This window comes from Oratosquilla oratoria, chromosome 1 (assembly GCF_046742065.1).
Source record: "Oratosquilla oratoria isolate Oo_2021 chromosome 1, ASM4674206v1, whole genome shotgun sequence".
Classification (NCBI taxonomy): domain Eukaryota; kingdom Metazoa; phylum Arthropoda; class Malacostraca; order Stomatopoda; family Squillidae; genus Oratosquilla; species Oratosquilla oratoria.
The window spans coordinates 58,537,686-58,557,685 of NC_134777.1; the positions used below are offsets into that span (position 1 = coordinate 58,537,686).

At 39.5% G+C, this 20,000-nt stretch overlaps 2 protein-coding genes across 3 annotated transcripts in view; one reads left to right on the forward strand and one right to left on the reverse strand.

Moving 5' to 3' along the window:
- The window catches only part of LOC143030676 (uncharacterized), a 23,527-nt gene extending 21,290 nt beyond the window's left edge, over nucleotides 1–2,237 (reverse strand). The window contains exon 1 of the mRNA XM_076193859.1: nucleotides 1,819–2,237. The gene's annotated coding sequence lies outside the window, so the exon portion shown is untranslated. The remainder of the gene's footprint in view (nucleotides 1–1,818) is intronic.
- Nucleotides 2,238–3,954: 1,717 nt separating this feature from the next.
- Nucleotides 3,955–19,667, forward strand: LOC143029077 (uncharacterized). Of its 2 annotated transcripts, none has more exons than XM_076191501.1 (7): nucleotides 3,955–4,096; nucleotides 7,254–7,397; nucleotides 8,648–8,782; nucleotides 9,048–9,200; nucleotides 10,782–10,849; nucleotides 14,000–14,153; nucleotides 19,133–19,667. In XM_076191501.1, exons 1-7 carry the CDS (start codon nucleotides 4,079–4,081, stop codon nucleotides 19,295–19,297), a joined length of 837 nt encoding a protein of 278 aa, XP_076047616.1. In that variant the 5' UTR covers nucleotides 3,955–4,078; the 3' UTR covers nucleotides 19,298–19,667. The 2 variants fall into 2 exon arrangements, with proteins under 2 accessions (XP_076047616.1, XP_076047694.1); XM_076191579.1 differs by lacking the exon at nucleotides 3,955–4,096 and adding an exon at nucleotides 5,030–5,189.
- Nucleotides 19,668–20,000: the final 333 nt, after the last annotated feature.

Here is a 20,000-nt window from a genome sequence, read left to right on the forward strand (position 1 = left end):
AATTATGAATAGTGGGTTACTGATTGATTCGTAACATCTAGTTACATTTGCAACAGAGTACAAATATTTTTAAAGAGTATATATATATATATATATATATATATATATATATATATATATATATGAGAGAGTGATAGGTGGGGAAGGGTAAACGAAGATGGGCTAAGAATACATAAACATCGCCAAGGTATCATGCAATAAAATAGGTAAAATGTTTAAAAACCACACTAATGACAACAACGACCTCAGTGTGATCTACCGCATTCCATGTAGTGGCTGCCCCTCGGCTTACATCGGGGAGTCAGGTCGAGGAATCGAGAAGAGGATAAACGAACATAGGAATGATTTAAAAGCACACAGAACGTCCAACTCCCTGGTCCGCCACCTCGAAATATGCAACAACCTTCCCGAATGGAGTAAAGTTGAAATTTTACACAAAGGATTACAAAAGAAGATGAGAAAGACAGTTGAAGCTGCACATATAAATGTCCAAGAAAATAATAACGACAGAGAAGGATTTATATGCCTATCTAAAGCAGCCAGTCTCTTAATAATTAATGCGCTAGAAAAAACCTGACACTCGAAGCTTCACAAGTTCCCCCACCACGGGTATAAATGTTGTGACCAAGATGTTCTGTAACAAGTTCTCTGTGGAAGGTTATAATAACCGAAACGTAAGAACAATAAATGTATTCTTAGCCCATCTTCGTTTACCCTTCCCCACCTATCACTCTCATTTGTCTTAAACAGTTTATCATATATATATATGACGTAAGCGGAGTAGGAAACGCAGGAGCCTTAGTCTTGAGTTTATTCCTGACTAGTTTCGCAGGTGTGCTTTGAAAGCACACCTGCGAAACTAGTCAGGAATAAACTCAAGACTAAGACTCCTGTGTTTCCTACTCCGCTTACGTCAACCTGTCAGAATGTCTTATGTATAAGTGGGTAACTGGGAGAAGCTACTGGAGGTGGGAATGGTGACCACTCGCCTCTCGAGACGCCTCACTCAAGCAGGATCTATTAGACGCAATTATCTTCAAGAACACGGAATCCCATCGACAAGAGGACAATTGTTACAGGCACAACGATAGTGGACTAGGATAATGATGACAGCCGTCTCTCCCTACTAGAAGCTCTTTTCTGTTATATATCTCTAACCCTAAATTAATATCCAGTGATTTTTTTTATCCTCCCCTGCATTAGAGATTTAGAAACATCCACCCATTTAAACACCACACAGAGCGCCATATACCGTAAAGCCACATGTCAGGTAACCTCCCCAATGACCCATCTTATCATATACCGGTATATACTTATGGGAAACTTTTGTATTCAACTAAAAATGTAACCAGAAGCTACGGAACATCCTGTCACTAAATCACCATTGTATCGATTTTTACTTTGTCTCCATACTCAGCAGCTTCGGAGAATTATTATATTCCTTAAGAAAGGATGAGAAATGCCTTATTAGACTGAGAAATGATGAAGGTCTTCAGGAAAAGATAAAGCTGAAATTTCAGTTGCCTTTGATAAAACTTATATTAGAGAACAATTGCTACCGAAATACACCAATATATATGTATACACACACACACACATTATATATATATATATATATGCCGGTGGTATATGTCCCACGTTGGGCCGTCAAATATTCGGTTGGTAGTTTGTCCCACGTTGGGCAGCCAGTTAGGCTGGTTGAAGACAAACTCCGGTGAGTATAGAGTTGGTTTTATTTGACAATGAAATGTTGGACGTCAGTAGGGGGAAGTTAGGGGAGGAGGAACGAGAAAGCAAGAAGCAGCGTGTTATGCTCACCTATGCCTCTTCGAGGCTATCTGCTTGCGAGGGAGTAAAGGGGGGGGCGAGGCGAGAAAGCAAGAAGCAGCGAGCCAGGCTCACATATGCTTCTCCGAGACTATCTGCATATTCGGCGTCCTTTCATTCATATATACACGGGCAGGTCATGACCCGTGCTCCTAATTGCCTTGAGGTCACGTGTCCTGCGTGGGAAGTTGGTAGGCAGAACGTTCTAATGCCGGTGATTCACGAAGACAAAAGGTAGGTTCCTCAATGAATCCAGTGTTATGTGTCACGTGCTGGCCGAGGTAGTCATCGCTGAGGCTGGTGAACTGCACGTTTCCTGAAGGAGGCTTTGTGTGATGGTTATACGGCAGACTCTAGTGCTGGTTAGTCATCCTGGCTTTGTCCCACCCGTGGGACTCAAGGAAGCTATGGGTCGCGTCGCAGCTGAGTAGATGCAAGGAATCTGGAAGTGTATGGGATAGGAGAAAGTTGAAGGTAAATGTGGATAAAAGTAAAGCGGTGAGATGTACAAGGAAAGAGGATGGCAGTGAGTTGGAAGTGAATTTTAAAGGAGAGGCTGGAGGAAGTGGATAACTTTAGGTATTTGGGGTGGTATGTGGCAGGAAAGGGAGTAGTAGTGGAAGTAAATTGTAGACTGAGAGAAGCAAGTAAATACCATGGGGGATTAAAGAATATAATGAGAAATAGATATTTGGGAATGGATGCAAAGAGACTATCTAAAGGGGTGATTGTGCCGACGGGATTGTATGAAGCAGAGACCTGAAATTTAAGAAATGCAGAGGAAAATTTTAAATGTGTTTTGAGATGAAATGTCCAGAAGTATGGTAGTGGTTACAAAGTTGGATAGCGTGATAGAACAAGGTGTGGAAAATTGGGGTGGAAAAGGAGATGGCAGATAGGGCTGATGAAAAAGTATTATGATGGGTTGGACGTATGGAAAGAACGATTAAAGAAAAATTAGTAAAAGAGGTGTGGAAGGCAGAGGTGGAAGGAGTGAACTTCAGGGGACCACTGAATATAAGATGGATGAATGGGATGAAAAGGGCGTTGAGCAAGAGGGGAATATCTATTGAGCGAGTAAGGGAGAAGGCATGAGACAGGGACGGGTGGAGAATGACTGTATATAGGTGATACTGTGATGCATGGAAAGGAGGGGATGGGGTAGGTAATGGTTATGTGAATATTTTAACGCAACCCGAAGGAATTTCTCCCCGTCTTTTCTTTTTCATCGTGAGGTAACGGAGTGGGGAGTCGCCGATAAAGTGAGGAGGCCTTCCTTTTGATGCAGTGTGTTCTGCTGCATTATAAAAAATATGGTTTAACAAATTCATTGATAAACGTTCAAGAACTTACCGGCCGCAGTTTTCAACCTGGTTGGGTTCTCAAACAGTGGTGTTTGAAATTAGAAGATTAAGGCCTTGAGTCTTGAATTTTCGAGGACGTAGCCCCCTTGCCTTGACGTTTCTAGTCAAGACATCCGATAGGCACCAGAGCTCTGGGTTGTCTCTTTGACGACTGTTAGTGCGGAATGTTTATTCGGCGCGTCTCCTGAGAGTTCGAAATGCTCAGACGGGCCACGGGTTAATATTTTCAAAAGTTCAATCCCGATTTGTTAAACCAATATTTATTACATAATAGGGGCTTTAACAAGCAAATAAAAGAGGAGGGGAGTTAAATCGTATCTTATCTAAAGTTACGATAGGCGCGGCTCGAAGCTTCAGGAAATGCTCCTGATTCGAAAGATGTAAACAACACCTTGAGGGAAAGTTTCTCGAACGAAAAGGTATGCACTAATAAAGATTCCCAATAATAATGAAGACGCCTATTTAAATAGGTAGCAATTACCACAGCATTGCTTCTGACCCAGGGCAGTGGGCGGGATATAGGGATGACCCGTCATCCATGAGGAGCTAAAAGGGGGGGGGGTGGTGGATGGGAGTAGAATGGGTGGGAGTGGATATTTGCATTTTTGGCTTGACTACCTCCCTTATAAGAGGGATAAAACCCTTGGTGTGTGTGTGTGTGTACTTTATTTTTTTTACTATTGTAATTGTTTAGTTTTATATTATTTTATTTCCTAACCACGCGGTTAGTACAATGACGCAAGTCGATTTTGTTGGTTACGTAGTAGATATTGCTCTATTGCTCTCTGAAGTGCTTGGCAAATAGCCAAGGCGTGAAATGTTAGGCTTGCAAGTAGTCTAGTGAGCCAGTTAGTGAACGTGTACACTGCCTTATAGTCGGAAAATAGATGGCGGTCATGAGAAAGGTTAGACTTAATTATAATTGCCTTGTGAATCTGGTTTTGTTGCAATGATTATGTTTCAATGATTATATGACCGGTCGTGTAATTTATCGAGTTGAGGGGACTAACTGGCTCATTAACTGGGTTCATATCTTTTATCATGGCATTCAATTGAGACTTGGATACTCGTTGCAATTTGATTAATTTCGAACGAGATCAATCCTGCTGTGATTATAAGAGTGCATTATGATATAATTCCTTGTAAGACTACTCACATGCTAACTGTTCCATAGGGTTTTTATGATTGTATTACTTTACCTCCAGCGATCTAGCTCCTGAAATGGGATCTCATCAGTTTGCAGAGATTTAAAATCTAAATTCAGCAATCTTACCCTGCTTACATTTGTGCAGTCGGTACATTACGTAATGCTGACTTCGGAATACACAATACTGACTTGACTTTGTCTCCGTTAAAAAATCGTAACTCAAGGGGCTGTGGTGGAACGTTCATGTTGGGTAGTGGTAATATGATATCATGTTGAACATTTTCGTATTGGAGAAAATATTCGTGTCTATAAAAGGGTTAAAAGTCGGAGTGTTGTGGCGGGAAGCAGTGCTTGATATTGCGCAATACGAATGTAGGAAATGGCCGTATTGCAGATGCCAAAAGATGTGACAGAGTAACAAAATTTTATTGTAAGCTACCTAGCTTCAGCTGTGCACAGAAAGATTAACGATAAGCATATGCAATATTTTTTTTGTGTCACGCACATATATTAATGTTAACTGCAGAAGAATTTTTGGAATCTTACTCAATTCGCTACGTAAGCAGACTCCGATTTATTATCTACCGCCAAACGACTTCATTCGATTGAAAAATATATCCTACTTACTGTTAATATTTACTTTTATGTTTTTCTTTTCCCACAACAGTCGACTTGGTATTTATCCTAATTCTTGACGGGTTCCTGAATCTAAAAGATTATGAAAGTTACAACGCTTTGTGGCGTTCCCATTTTCTTTGGTTGGATGTAAACAAAAATTATATGTATGTCGGCGTAGAAGAACATTTGGGTTGCTGAGTGTAGTGAAACTTGCTCGTTCCATCGTCCCTAGGGTAAGGAATATGTTAAAAGTTGGCATTATGTAACATGATTTAATGCAGAAGCCATAGAGTCCATTATTTTATATTGTTAAAGTTGCTAGAGCTGTGTGGCATTGCTTAACATGATGCAAGCTGGCATAAGCAGTCATATGTATTGTTCAATGGCAAGGTAATTCATACGTGTGGTGGATTGACCACGAACCCGTGGCGAGTGGCTTCTTGCCAGTGATGGGAGAATATTTAATGTATTGTGTAATCTAGCACAGAGGTACCAGATTATAGTTCTAACCACCCATAAACACAGGTGTTCAGTCTCTGCCAACTGAGCATCAAAATGTGAAAATTTGTATAATTGATATTGAAATTTGAATATTTTTATCGTAACGTGTTATGAATGGCAAGTGTTAGAAATTTGGTTAAAATTGAGATTGCATACACATCTTACATGATAATGATTGCAACTTATATACACCGTGACTGTCATATACTAACATGACATATCTTCTATTTATATCTTTTTCTGTGCTTAGAGTTAGTGGGACTATATACACTTCTCCAGTCCACTGGAATGCTAGGCTCACATTAAACAACATGACCAACACCCCCCAAAAATAGGGGGGATCAGATATGAATGTAGTTTGAAAAGTATCATTGTATTGAAAATTGAAGTGTATGGGGAGGGGTCAGTGAAGGGAATTAGGAGAGTAACAAAGATATTAATTCGGGAAAAGCCATGTGGGTTTAGGAATTGAAGTAGATGTATATATAAAGTTTTTGTAATAAGCAGGTATGTGAGAAGTTTTTGGCAAATTGCTAAGATATCTTTTGGGGTTTCATGAATTTGAAGGCATATGGCATGGTTGACAGGAAGGTATAATGGGATATGTTGCAGATGTATGAGGGCTGTCAGATTTTTTTTGTATGAGTAGAGAATGGAGAGAAAGAGAGTGGTTTGAAGTGAAAGTGGGGTTGTGCCCAAGTTGTGTTATGTTACAATGGTTCTTCAGCAGGTGTATAGATGGGGTGGTTAATGAGGTAAATAAATGCAAGTGTGCTAGGCCGGGGTTTGTAGTTAGTGAGTTAGAGTGGAAGGAAGTAGGAGTTGAGCTAATATGTGGATGACTGGATCAGAGGATAGACTGAAGCTGTTAGTGATGGAGTTTGGGAGGGTATGGGAGATGAGGAAGCTAAAAGTAAATATAGTCAAAAGTAAGGTCCAAGGGATGATGGTAGTGATGGATTAGAGACGAATTTAAAGGATGAGAGGTTGAAGGAAGTGGAGAGTTTGTATCTGGGGTAACATGTTGTAGCAAGGAATGGAGTGAGGGTCAAGGGAAATATATTGAAGTTCATCTGCTCACCAAACCCCTTTTAGGCACTGTCAGTTATATGTATTGAAGGCTATAAGTGAATGCTAACATAGGCCAAACATTTAATATCCTTGTCTCACTAAGATGATGATAAATCATGTATTGTGTGTATAACTCACCATGGTATGATGGTAAATTGTGTATTGTGTGTGTAACTCACCATGGCCTTGGGCTACATGTTTGTCACATGATCAACAGCGTACCCTCCTGGACATGAGTTCAAAGCTCATATATTGCCTGATCTGTGGATAATGTGTGTGTGTTGTGCGTGTGTGTTTACTTAGTTGTTTTGTTTTACCTGATTGTTGGAAGGGGTTTTTCATGTTGAGGGTGTGTATAAATTATGTTGTTTTTATAAGGAGTGTATCCAGTATGGCTCCTTGACTGACAGTTATTATATAGTATAACACTGATGTGTGTGGGGCATGTGATTAGCCTGTCAAATTCTTGACCTAGGTTTGTTTCTGTGTTTTAATTTGTATTAGTAGAAAATGGAGAGCAAGTGTCAGGTTGCTCCTCATTATTAAAAGGAAAGGAAAGAAAGTGGATTGGACAACAAGAAATTGTGATGAAAGTGGGTGATCTTAGTGGAAGTAAGTTTGCATTGTGTTTTGATTGTTGTGTGATAAGGATGAAATGATGCAGGTCTTCCTTATATGTAGACACCCATCTTCAGTGTATTTTGATCTATGCATTTCTATTGCAGCCTAGGCAGGCCTTTCTGCTGGTCATGCCCGAGGAATCCAACTATGGGAGCACTAGTGCTCCTGAAGCCTGGCAACCCCATCGTGCCAATAACCCATGGAAGCCGGCATCCTGCTGGCCCGAGACTCGCTATGAGCAGTCAGAGGTACTGTTCTTTTATTATGTATCAGGTTCTGTTCTTGAGAATCAGTCTAACTACAACTTTGTGCACAAATGCTGTAAGCTTTTAATTTTGTATACTTTAATGGGTTCTACAAATATGTACCTGATGAAAGTGTTATTTATTTTTTTCTTTTGCTATGTTATGCATTTTGTTGTTATAAAACCAGCAGTTATTTTATTTTTTTTTTATAAGATGGCTTGGTGCATAGAAGCTGTTGATCATATGTGGAAATCCTCTGAAGAATTGGCATGGCCCATGCTATTATGAACTTGGTCAGTCGGAATGTATGGCAATGTCAATATTTATGCAGGAAGACTAAGATCTGAATCTTGAAGTTTTTTGTTCTCCCTGTCTTGCTGTATGCCTATGAGACATGGAGAGTGAATGCTAACTTAGAGGCATCTTGATGTCTTTGGTATCAAGTGCCTTCAGAAAATCATGAAGGTATTTCTGGCATGACTTTGTATCATTCCAGCAGTTGCTCCATGAGACTGTGTCAAGACCTACTACCAGCATGTTTTGGGAATGTCAGCTGGCTATATGGGGGTGTGGTACCTTTCCCTGGTGTTGATCCCTTTCAGGAATGGCCCATGGTGGAGGAGGTGGAGGGAATGTCCACAGAAGTCATGGCTGGAACAAGTTTAATTTTCTTCCCAAGAGCTGTTTGAAATAGATAGTGGCTGCATGGGGACTTGCTCAGAGAAACTGTGCAGTGACATCTCTCCTAGTATATATTTCTTATTGGTTGATGATTCATACTCCTTGTCTTTTTTCAGTTTCCTTGCATGGTCTCAGGGTTTTCTTTTTTCCTACACTAAGAAGTCATATATCCACTTCTCTTATAGTTTTGAATACCATAGTATCATATCTACTCTCTTCTTTCTTCTAATGTTGGCAGCTCCAGTTTGTTTAAACATTCTTCATATGTTTTATCAGTTTTAGTTTTCAGGGCATGGTTTGGAAGAGTAGTGTGATCAGGGGGCAGAGGCAACCCTTCATATAAGTGATGTTAAAATGAAGGGGTGGTTGAATGGGTCAGAGGTGCTGAGATGGGAAGGGTGGCTGAGGAGGTTTTAATTGAGCATGATTTTTTTCTTTCTTTTCTTTTCCTCTCTTCTTTAATTTGACAACCACCTTTATAAGGGGAAAAGGCCAACAGTATTTATAATTTTCCTTGTATAATTTTTTTTTCAGTCCCCATCCAAAATGTACCTTAAATTTATATCTAATAGGTATACCGGCGCATGTTGGGGATTCTGAATCGCGTGACTCAGCAGAGCCTGGACATTCTTTTGGAACAAGCTCGTGAACTACCACTAGCAGACCCTCAACATCTTCCAGAAATTTTGGAACTTTTCCTTTCCAAGGTATGATTTGGTTAACACTTATGGCAGCTACATAATTTGTACAGATTTACATAAGATATTTTAAGTGTTTGTACTGGTTTTTAATATATTGTACTAAGTGCAGTTGAACCTCTTATCATTGGGAGGTAAACAGTTAAGAGTTGGTGTAAGGAAGTCACATTTTATAACCACCAAATCAATGACTAGTAGAAACCTGAGTCACTTGTTTGAAATTAGGTCAAACTGCTGTTCATAGATATTGGTTGATAATTTTACTCTGTCACAGGCACAGGATGAGCCAATGTTCGCTCCAGTTTATGCCAAGATGTGCCAAGACTTAGCATCTAGGGCAGGGGTGCAACAAGCCATTGCTACTGCCTGTGATGCTCACTTTCAGCACCACCACCACCTTCTCCTGCAGTATAGGGAGGCCTTCTTAGTAAGTTTATTGTTCAGTTTGTGACATGCATGGTCATTTTTAAGTTTTGTAGGCCCTTCTCTCTGCTACCCTCCTGACATCTCTTTTTGTTGTTGTTGTTGTTGTACTAAATGGAATGAAGTGTGGGGACTAGGGATCCCATACTCTGTGTTCATTAAGTCATCAAACGTGCATGGATGTGGTCCAAACAAGAGTAAAAGGGAAGAGATTGGTAGTGTAGTGAAACTACAGTAAATTGAATGGGAACGGTGAGTTGGAGTTTGGGAGTCTGGTGGTTAGGGTGTCAGGAGTGATGAGGGGACAAGGAAGGGAAGGAATGGTACTGCTGGTAAGTGATGAGATAGGTTAATGCATAGTGGAGTGGAGGGAAGTGCCTTCAAGGATGATGTGGATGAAGGTGAAATTGGGATGGGAGGTATGGGATTTTGTGAGTGCATACAATCCTGGTAGTGAGGAAAGTGAAGAGGAGAAAGGTTTTCTGGATTGATTTGAATGAGTGTGTAGAGAGTTTTGGGAGGATTGTAAATGTGGTTGGAGATCTCCGTGTTAGAGTATGAGATGAGCCAATAGGTGGAGTAGCAGGAAGGTTTTGGGTGTAAGGTAAGAACTGTAGTGGAGAAATGTTTAGAGATGTGTTAGAAAGAAAGTTGATGATAGTGAACACAGTGTTTAAGAAGAGAGACAAGTGTAAGTGTATGTGAGAAAGGGTGGTAGATGGAATGATGGTTGAGATGTGGGGTGAGGGAAAGTGGTGACTCATCAACCATGAGGTGCTAAGACGGGAGGAAGAATAAAGGGTTTTGGATATACTTTGACTTGGCCACTTCACTTAAGGGGATTTTTTTTTTTCTTTCTTTTTTTTCTCCTCGGTGTATGTGTAAATGTATGTGTGGATAGAGTGAGAAATGAGGTGAGAAGGAGAGCAGTGTTTGAAAAGGAGATGGCAGATAGGGTTGATGAAAGATTATTGGGATGGTTTGGGCACATTGAAAGAATGAGTGATGAAAGATTAGTAAAAGAGGTGTGGAAGGCAGAGGTGGATAGAGTGAACTTGAGGGAACAACTGAGGATGAGATGGATGGGGTTAAAAGGGCATTGAGCAAGAGGGGAATGTCGGTTAAGCAAGGAAAGAAGGCAGGGGATAGAGGTGAGAGGAAAATAGCTGTGTATGGATAATATTTTGATGCAGCCTGAAGGGATTTTCTCCTCTTCTCTCTTTTCTATATATGTCGAGCAAGGAAATGGAGGGGTTGGAGGAGTGGGGACTGGTTTGTGTAGATAATATTTTGATGCAGCCCAAATGGATTTTTCCCTGTCTTCTCTATTTTCCTCATGAGAGGATGGACAGGGGTGGGGGGATTGCCAGTTAAATGAAGTGGCCCTGCTGTGGATGTGCTGTGTCTTGCTGCATTGCTTCTGACCTGGGTGTTGGGCAAGAGACTGGGATGATCCTTCATCCACGAGGAGCAAAGATGAGAGGGAAACAAATGGGAGTGGTTGTGTGCCTTTGACTTGGCAAACTCCTTGGTATAGATAGAATAGATAGATGTGTGTATTTACTTATTTGTTTTCTCTTTGAAGGGCCCAGTGACCTCCCAGATGGTTGATGAAGAAATTCTTGCTCGAAAACGAACTGTTGGTCATATGGGGTAAGTTATATATGATTAATTGTTACTAAATTGACCCTTTTGTAACCATGTTTCACAACAGTTTCTTGTGGAAAACCTGCAGCCTTACATTTGCTGGCAGTGATCCAGGGACTCTCTTATGGATCTCTGAGAAGGAACTTTGGTTTTTTGTCTGTGTTGTATAAGTGTGGGACTTTTTCCATATTACTGGCTGAGAGTGGTAGATGGGGTGAGCAGTTGCTGGTTGTCTGCTTATCAGCTCTCCATGTGTGAAGAAATGTATGAAATACAGTTGGTGTTAGAAAAAAAAAATCTTGGACCCAGTCTGCTGAGTGAGTGTTGCCACTCAGGGCTGCAGTTTCTGTATTTACATTATTATAATGTACAGGAAAGGAGCAACATTTGTTGGTTCCCATCTCCAATTCTCTAATTTACAGTTCCAACTTAATCTATATCCTTGATTTCCAATTATCATAGTTAGATTTTTTTTAGATATTTTGGAAGGAAGTTAAGAGAGGAAGGGGAGATGTGTCAAGATGTGCTTTGGTTCTATTGGTGTGGTGTTCGTTAATCAAAAAATTGAACAGGCCACTGTGTGTGATGGGAATTGTGTGAAAGGTGTCATTGAAGATTCAGATATCCATGCCTGGTTTGATGGACAGAAGTGGACTGTCAAGTTGTTGTGAAAGAGTGATGAACCTGTGAAATTGAATAATGAAATAAGTTGTTACAGTAAGAAACTTGAAGGGAGAAAAAGAAGAAGAATTTGAGAAGGAAGTTGACAGGTGGATAGCAGAAGGAATTCTTGTGCCCTGGAAGGAAGAAGTAAAAATTGGCATTATTGCTCTGATGGCTGTGGAACAACCTACAAAAAATAAGATGAAACTAGTGCTTGATTTTTGTGAATTGAATGCAAACATTAAATGTTACACAGGTGATGAGGTGATTGATCTATGTAGCAATACGTTGCGTGAATGGCGGCGCTTGGGTGAGAATGTCTCAATTATTGACTTGAGGTCTGCTTATCTATAAGTATTGATGTAGAGTTGTGGCCGTACCAGCTATAAGGGTCAGACATTTTGCCTAACGCATTTGGGGTTTGGATTGAACTCAGCACTCTGTATTATGTCAGAGATTTTGAAGGATGTCATAAGTAAGGATGAAACAATCAATAACACGACTAGCCCAAATGTTGACAACATCCTTGTGGATGAGACGAAAGTATCTGTCGATGAAGTGATTAGACACTTGGGTAAATTTGGATTGATAGCCAAATCCCCTGAGTCACTCAATGGAGGAGCTGCTTTGGGGTTACAACTATCAAAAGTTGAAGGAGAGTTGATGTTCCATAGAGGTAATGAAGTGCCTGAAGTAGCCGAGACACTCACAAAGAAGAAATTGTTCTCTATTTGTGGCTCATTAGTGGGACATTATCCCATAGCAGGATGGTTGCACATTGCATGTAATTTCATTAAGAGAAGAGCTGGAGGCTCACATTGAGAGGATTTTGTTGGAGAACAGATGGTGTTGATGATTAAGGAAGTCATCGAGAAAGTAAAACTGGAGGATCCTGTAAGAGGGAGCTGGTGGGTGCCCAATGTTAAACATGGTGTTGTTTGGTCAGATGCCAGTAAGATTGCAGTTGGGGTAGTTTTGGAAATTGAAGGTAAGACTGTTGAGGATGCCACTTGGTTATGAAAAGACAATTTCAACCACATTAATGTTGTGCAGTTGGAAGCTGTGTTGTGAGGGGTGAATTTGGCCGTTAAGTGGGGCCTTACCTCTATAGAGTTGAGGATCGATTTGGCAACAGTTGGTGCCCGGTTGAAAAATGTGATAAGAGCTGGGAAGCACATTCACACGAAGGGAACTGCTGAAATTATTGTTAAACAGCATTTAGGAAATTGGTGTGTCATTAGTACCTACCCCATCTAGGGTATTGACTACATGCTATTGTGGCTAAGTAGCATGCAGACAATACTTTAGGGTCTATATGGGGCACTCCTATGGACCAGAGTCACACATCATTTTGTCTGTGATAGAGGAAATCTCTGTTCATAGAGAAATTATGATACTTTATTATACTGCAACTGTCCCTCCATTATGCTGTCCCTCACTCCATGTTACTGGCCTGTACCATTTCTCTGATTATTCATTTCCTCTCTTCGCCTAACCCTGTGGTGGGGGAAAAGAAAACTGCCACCAAGTCTTTCACTTGAGTTGTATGAGGTGACAAAAAATGGGACTGGGATAGGACTAGGCATCCTTCTCCCTGTAATCATATCACTTCTTTCTCTTTGATCTTTCCAAGTTGGCAGACCCATTGCTTTTAGTCTCTCCTCATATGGTTTATCTGCCAGGCTGGGGACCAGTTTGGTTGCTGCCCTTTGTATTATCTTGATCTTGCTTATATCCTTCACTTTGTGTGGGGACCATACTACTGGACAGATCAGGGTTTTGATGAGTTTTTTCATTATCTCTTCATCCTTGTAGTGAAATGCCACTTTATTCTTCTGCAGTGGATGTATGTCTCTCCGACAATCTTGCTGATATGACTCTCAGGTGACAGGTTGTCTTTTATTAAGACTCCCAAATCTTTCTCCTCTTTTGCTCTTTGTAATGGGTTCACTTCCCAAATAATAGTTTTAAGGATGGTCTTTTGCCACTGTTGCCCATTTACAATGCTTTGCATTTTTTGGTATTGAACTTCATTTCCCATTCTTGGGTCTATGCAAAAATAATGTCTAAATCTTTTTGCATGAATCTACTGACCTCATTTTCACTCTTCTCATGATTTTTGCATTATCTGCAAACATATTAGCATAGCTTGTTGTTCCTTCCATCATGTCATTGAAGTAGAAAAGGGTAATGATGTCTCTTGAGCTGGGCCAAGAAATAGGTGTGAGTGGTAGGTGGTTGTGAATGGATTATAAATTGACTTGGTTTGAAGGAATTTTTTTATCTATTCTTGAATTACAGCTAATGATCAGAAAGAGTGCTTTGTGGTAAGAGAAGATAGTGTACATAATGTCTCATTAAGCTCAAAAAGTGTGTTGAATGAGTATTTAAAATATTGTTGGTTTTGCAAATACTTTTTCAGAAGATACGACAGTAAATTTTTAAAGTTGTTTTTATATGTATTTGTAAGTCACTTCAGTTCACTTTTTCCAGATTTGTAAGTGAACTTCTTCGACTTGGCATTGTTGGGGCCAATCAGGTATCAGCAATGTTGGAAACATTGCTTCGGCATTCGGATGATCGTTCCCTCGAGTGCCTTTGTCGACTGCTTGGCTATGCTGGCCAGTTATTGAGTCCAACCCATCAGGTGAGTTAAATCAATCTGCACTCACACTTGTCCCCAGTTCCATTTCACAAGGGAAAGGGGGACAAATGTGAGTGTAGTAGTTTCAGAGGGATCAGTTTGTTGAATGTAGTTGGAGGGGCTTATGGGAGGGTTTTGATTGAGAAAGTTAGGAGAGGAACAGAGAGTATGTTTAGGACAGGTAGGGGTTTGGTGGATCAGATATGTGAGAAAGCTTTAGGAAAAGGTAAGGATGTTTTTTTGGGCCTTTATGGATTTGGAAAAGGCTTATGACAGGGTAGACAGGAAGGCACTGTGGGAAGTATTGCAGATATATGGGATAGGAGGAAAGCTGTTAAGAGCAGTCAAGAGTCTTTACAATAGTAGACCCTGTGTTAGAATTAGAAATGGAGAGAGTGAGTGGTTTGAGGTAAAGTTGGGACTTCACCAGGGGTGTGTTATGTCGCCTTGGCAGTTTAATTTATACATGAATGGAGTGGTGCGAAAGGTAAATGCAAGGGTAAAGGGTCATGGATTGGAGATGGTTAAATAAAATGGAGAAAAATGGAAGAATAGATACTTGTGTTTCTAAAATACCCGATTTCAATAAAGCTCAGTTCATAGGACTACGTCAGGAGCTTCAGCTTACAGATTGGGAGGCAAAATTAAACGAAAGACCTGTAGATCAGATGTGGGAAATATTTCAAAATACGCTCACTAAGATGATTCAAACTTACATTCCTTTTAAGGACAGACGTCCCCCAAATCAGGCTCGCCCAAAGTGGCTCGACAAAGAAACTGAAAAAAGTATTGCTAAAAAGAGACAAACTTATAAGAAATATAAGTGCTCGGGTGCATCTAATGACTATGAAAGTTATGTATCAATACAGAGAGATTTAAAAAAGACAATAAGAAAAAGAAAACGACAATACGAAATGAACATCGCTGATAAATCCAAAGAGAATCTCAAAGAATTTTATAGTTACATTAGAGATAAAAAGGTTGTTAGGAATCACATTGGTCCACTATTATCTGCTGACGGTCAACTTGAATACTCAAATGAAGGAATGTGTAATATCTTAACCCCTTCCATACGGTGCCGCACACGTAGGCATCATGAGGAGCAACAAGGATTCGCGACGCTGCCATATCGGCGTCTTGATTATATTTATTGTAGTCACCCCTGTGTTTTTACATTCTCCCAAATGCGCCCTGAATCCCATTCTCTGTGGTTTTCAAAATTCGCGGGTGAAAGAGAGAACGATCGATATAAGCGGTGACTATATTTTATGATGTGAGTATTATTATGACACATCATACGTCTGGCAGCTAATGCTGCCTGCGAGATTTTGGCCCATACTGAAGAGGTTAAACAATTATTTTAGCTCGGTATTTGTAAACGAAACACCTCAAAGTGAGCTCCAAACTGAAACCTGTGAAAAGTCTAGGGTAAACTTACTCACTACGGTAAATATAACAAAAGAAAAAATTAAAAGGTGTATAGATAAACTCAAAGTTAATAAAACACCAGGGCCTGATGGTTGGCATCCAAGAATCTTAAAGGAAATGAAAAATGAGATTGTTGTTCCATTAGAAATTATTTTCAAGAAATTCATCATATCTGGAGATGTCCCAAGAGAATGGAAGCTAGCTAACATTACTCCCATATTCAAAAAAGGTGACAAAAAGAAGCCAAATAACTATAGGCTTATAAGTTTGACTTCAATCGTAGGAAAAATAATGGAAACTATCATCAGAGATGCTATCGAACATCATTTAGAAAGTAACCGTTTGATAAATGATAGCCAGCATAGTTTCAGACGGAAACGTTCTTGCGTAACTAACTTACTCAAATTCTACAACACAGTTATCTCGAATTATGACAAAAGAAACAATATAGATTTAATATATCTAGACTTTGCAAAAGCTTTTGATACCATCCCACACGAAAGACTACTTACTAAATTAGCTTTACACAGAATAAGTGGTAGCCTATTAGGTTGGACTAGTAATTGGTTGAATGGTCGAAAACAGAGAGTTGTTTTAAATGGAAAAACTTCTAGATGGAAAATTTTTACAAGTGGAGTTCCTCAGGGTTCTGTTCTTGGACCACTTCTATTCATAGTATATATAAATGATATAGACCATGGACTAAAATCTACTGTTTCCAAATTTGCTGATGATACAAAACTGTGCGGAGTGGCAAATGATCACTCAAACCAATTAGATATTCAAGAAGATTTAGATAAATTACAGCAATGGTCTGAAAAGTGGCTAATGAAATTTAACACAAGTAAATGCAAGGTAATGCACATAGGTAAAAATAACAGTAAGTACGATTACAAGTTATTTGGAAATTCGTTAACAAAAGTGGATAGTGAAAAAGATCTCGGCGTAATTATCAGTAACGATCTCAAATCATCCAAGCAGTGTATTTCAGCCTCTGAGAAAACAAATAAGATTCTAGGACTGATTGTGCAATCTTTTGATTTCAAAAGTCCATCACTCATTAACAAGCTATTTAAATCGTTAGTTTGTCCACATTTGGAATATGCTGTTTCCATATGGTCACCGAATCTCATTAAAGACATTGACAGACTGGAAAAAGTACAACGGCGAGCCACAAAACTGATTCCAAATATCAAAAATAAATCATACGAAAATCGACTAAAACATATGAATCTGTTTTCCCTAAAAAAGCGTAGACTCAGAGGTGACTTGATACAGGTCTTTAAGATTTTAAAGGGAATTGACAACATCAAAAGTGACAAAATTTTCACATAGAATGAGAATCAGACAAGAAACAATGGTCTCAAACTGTCCGGAAATAGATTCAATTTGGAAGTGGGTAGAAACAACTTTGCCAACCGTGTAGTTAATGAATGGAATAAACTTCCTGCACAGGTAGTGCAATGTAGTTCAGTTCAAAGCTTTAAGAATCATTTAGATAAACACCTAAGCAAGATGCTGTAATGATTATAATTTATTTTATGTTATTTGTTTTTGTTTTGATATCATTTGTCTGTTTGATTTTCATTTATTATTAGTTATATGTCAATTTATTATTATTTACTATTTACCTGTTTGTTTATTATTTAACTATACCTATGCATTTATTAATGTATTTTATTTGTTATTTACATTATTATAGTTTTTATTTATTATTTTATTATTATGATTTTTTTTTTTGCATCCGACCTAGATATGGACCAAAAGGTCTCCTGTCGGCATGCTCCGCCTTTGTAGTCCTTTGATTCGACAGTTGTTGTTTGCTGATGACACTACACTTGTAGTGGGATCAGAGTTTGGGAAGGTGTGCGAAAGAAGGAAGTTGAAGATAAATGTGGGTAAAAGTAAGGTGAGATGTACAAGGGGAGAGGATGGCAGCACATTGGAAGTGAGTTTAAGGGAAAGAGACTGGAGGAAGTGGATAGCTTTAGATAGTTGAGTGTGAATGTGGTGGGGAAGGGAGGAGTGGAGGTGTAGGCAGAATATAGATTGAGAGAAGCAAGTAAATGCCTTGGGGGATTAAAAAGTGTAATGAGAAATAGACATTTGGGAATGGATACTAAGAGGAGATTGTATGAAGGTGTGATTGTACCAACACTGTATGGGGCAAAAACATGGAACATAAGAGAGGAAGAGTTTAAATGTGTGTGAGATGAAATGCCTGAGAAGTATGGTAGGGGTTACTAGGCTGGATAGAGTGAGAAATGAGGTGAGGAGGATGGTGGGGGTGGAAAGGGAGTTGGGAGAGAGGGTTGATGAAAGAGTATTGGGATGGTTTGGACACATGGAAAGAATGAGTGAAGAAAGATTAGTAAAAGAGGTGTGGAAGGCAGAGGTGGACAGAGTGAACTTGAGGGGGCGACCAAGGATGAGATGGATGGATGGGGTAAAAGGGGTACAGTGAGTCCTCGTTATACGGTACATATGCGTTCCTGAAAACCTTAACGCAAATTGAAATTACTGTATACCGAACCCAAATTTCGACTTATGGCAGACATACCTTCTCCCTGCTCTTTCCTCTTCATAATATCTAATTTTACCTCCAAAACATGAGCAGATACCGTATCTGTGAATTTTTCTTACCGTAAATGGAATCGAGGGTAGTAATTACCAATTACTGTAACTGTGAATTTACCGGATATAGAATTACTGTATAAGGAGGACTCGCTGTATTGGGAAAGAAGGGAATGTCTGTTGAGGAAGGAAGGGAAAAGACAGAAGATAGGAGTGAGTGGAGAATGGTTGTGTATGGATGATGCTGTGATGCATAGAAAGGTGTGTGTGGGAGATGGGGGCTGAGGGAGTATGTGTGAATGATATTTTGATCCAGCCTGAAGGAATTTCTCCGTGTCTTCTCCTTTTCTGCATGAGGTGGTGGAGGGGAGATCACCAATTAATTGAAGCAGCCTTGCTGTGGATGTGCTGTGTCTTGCTACACTCCTTCTGACCCAGGGCAGTGGGCAAGATGCAGGGATGATCTGTCATCCAGGAGCCAAGAAAAGAGGGAGGGAGGGGTGGTGAATATGATTGGAGTATGTGAGGATAGAATAGGTGGGAATAGATTTATGCCTTTGGCTATCTCCCTTGTAAGGGGGAAAACCATTTGTATATGTATGTATGTATGTATTTGGCAAAATATGATGACTGTTGAGCTTTGATAGACTTCGGGAAGTATGATTGACAGAAAAGCTTTTTGAAGTTTTGTTACAAATACACAGAATAGGGGAAAAGCCTGTTGAAGAAAGTCACAAGTTTTTACATGAGTAATAGGGGTTGTGTTAGGTTCAGAATATATTTGAAACATTTAAGCAGTGCACAACACTGATTTTTCAACAAAGTGTGAAGATATTATTTGATATTGGAGCTGTAATACACTGTGAAACAAATGTGAATTCAGTGAAATAATGGGTTCCTTTGTATCTAGTGTTTGTTGTATTGTCTTACTGATTTTGTGGAAAGTGGTTATTGATTGATGAGTGATTTGTATTGTTCAGGCTGTGCTAGACCGGTGCTGTTCCTACCTGGAGAGTCGTATTGGCGCTGGCACACTCTCTGCCCGTCTGCGATTCTTGACACTGGACACCTTAGATCTCTATGCCAATGGATGGAGGCCCTTGCGTCAGTCACTCCACTCCGCCTCTCGCAATGTCCGAGGCTGAATGCTCCAGTTTTATTTTACTTGTATCTTCGCTTCACTCAGAACTTTCCTTTCCATTGTGCTTCCTTTTTTTTTTTTTCTTCTCACATGTCTATTTATTTTACTTTATTATTATTACTTTTTTATACAAAAACATTGTAACAGTTTAGTTTAAGCATGACTAAAAACTGTTCCACGTTATTTGCTGATTCATTCCAAATTATGCTCCTAGAAAATTCTGACCCAAACCTCAGTTGTCTACTCACCCTGTATTTCTGCTTCATTCCTAACTTGGCCATGTGATGAAATGTTTCGGTCTCAAAATTCCCTTTTATGCCCAACTTTTCTGCACTATTTGAATGTCATGTACTGCAAAAAAAAAATAAAAAGAACTCTAAACTATAAAAGTGTGGAACAAAATAATGTTTTTGTCACACCTTTGTAGTTGAGACAGAGTTTTTTTAGCTGATGCTTTTGTCTCAGTACTTTATTGTGATTCTTACTGTTTGGATGAGATACTCGTGCTCTAAATTTATGTATGTTAATGTTGCTGAGAATGTTTAGAGGAGTAAAAATAAAGGCTAAATGGCAATGTAGTGTATAATTATGTACTGTATATTTATTTCTTGACAAATGGGTCCTTGGATGGGCATAGCTTTGATTCTGTCACCCCTTTGTAAAGGGAAAATGGCCTTTTGGTATATGTATATATTTATTTCGTGATA

Excerpts from the sequence above, each read along its gene's own strand:
- LOC143029077 (XM_076191501.1), top strand. Across the intron at positions 10,850-13,999 it reads CGAACTGTTGGTCATATGGG|ATTTGTAAGTGAACTTCTTC; the intron begins GTAAGTTATATA and ends CACTTTTTCCAG. Across the intron at positions 14,154-19,132 it reads TATTGAGTCCAACCCATCAG|GCTGTGCTAGACCGGTGCTG; the intron begins GTGAGTTAAATC and ends TGTATTGTTCAG.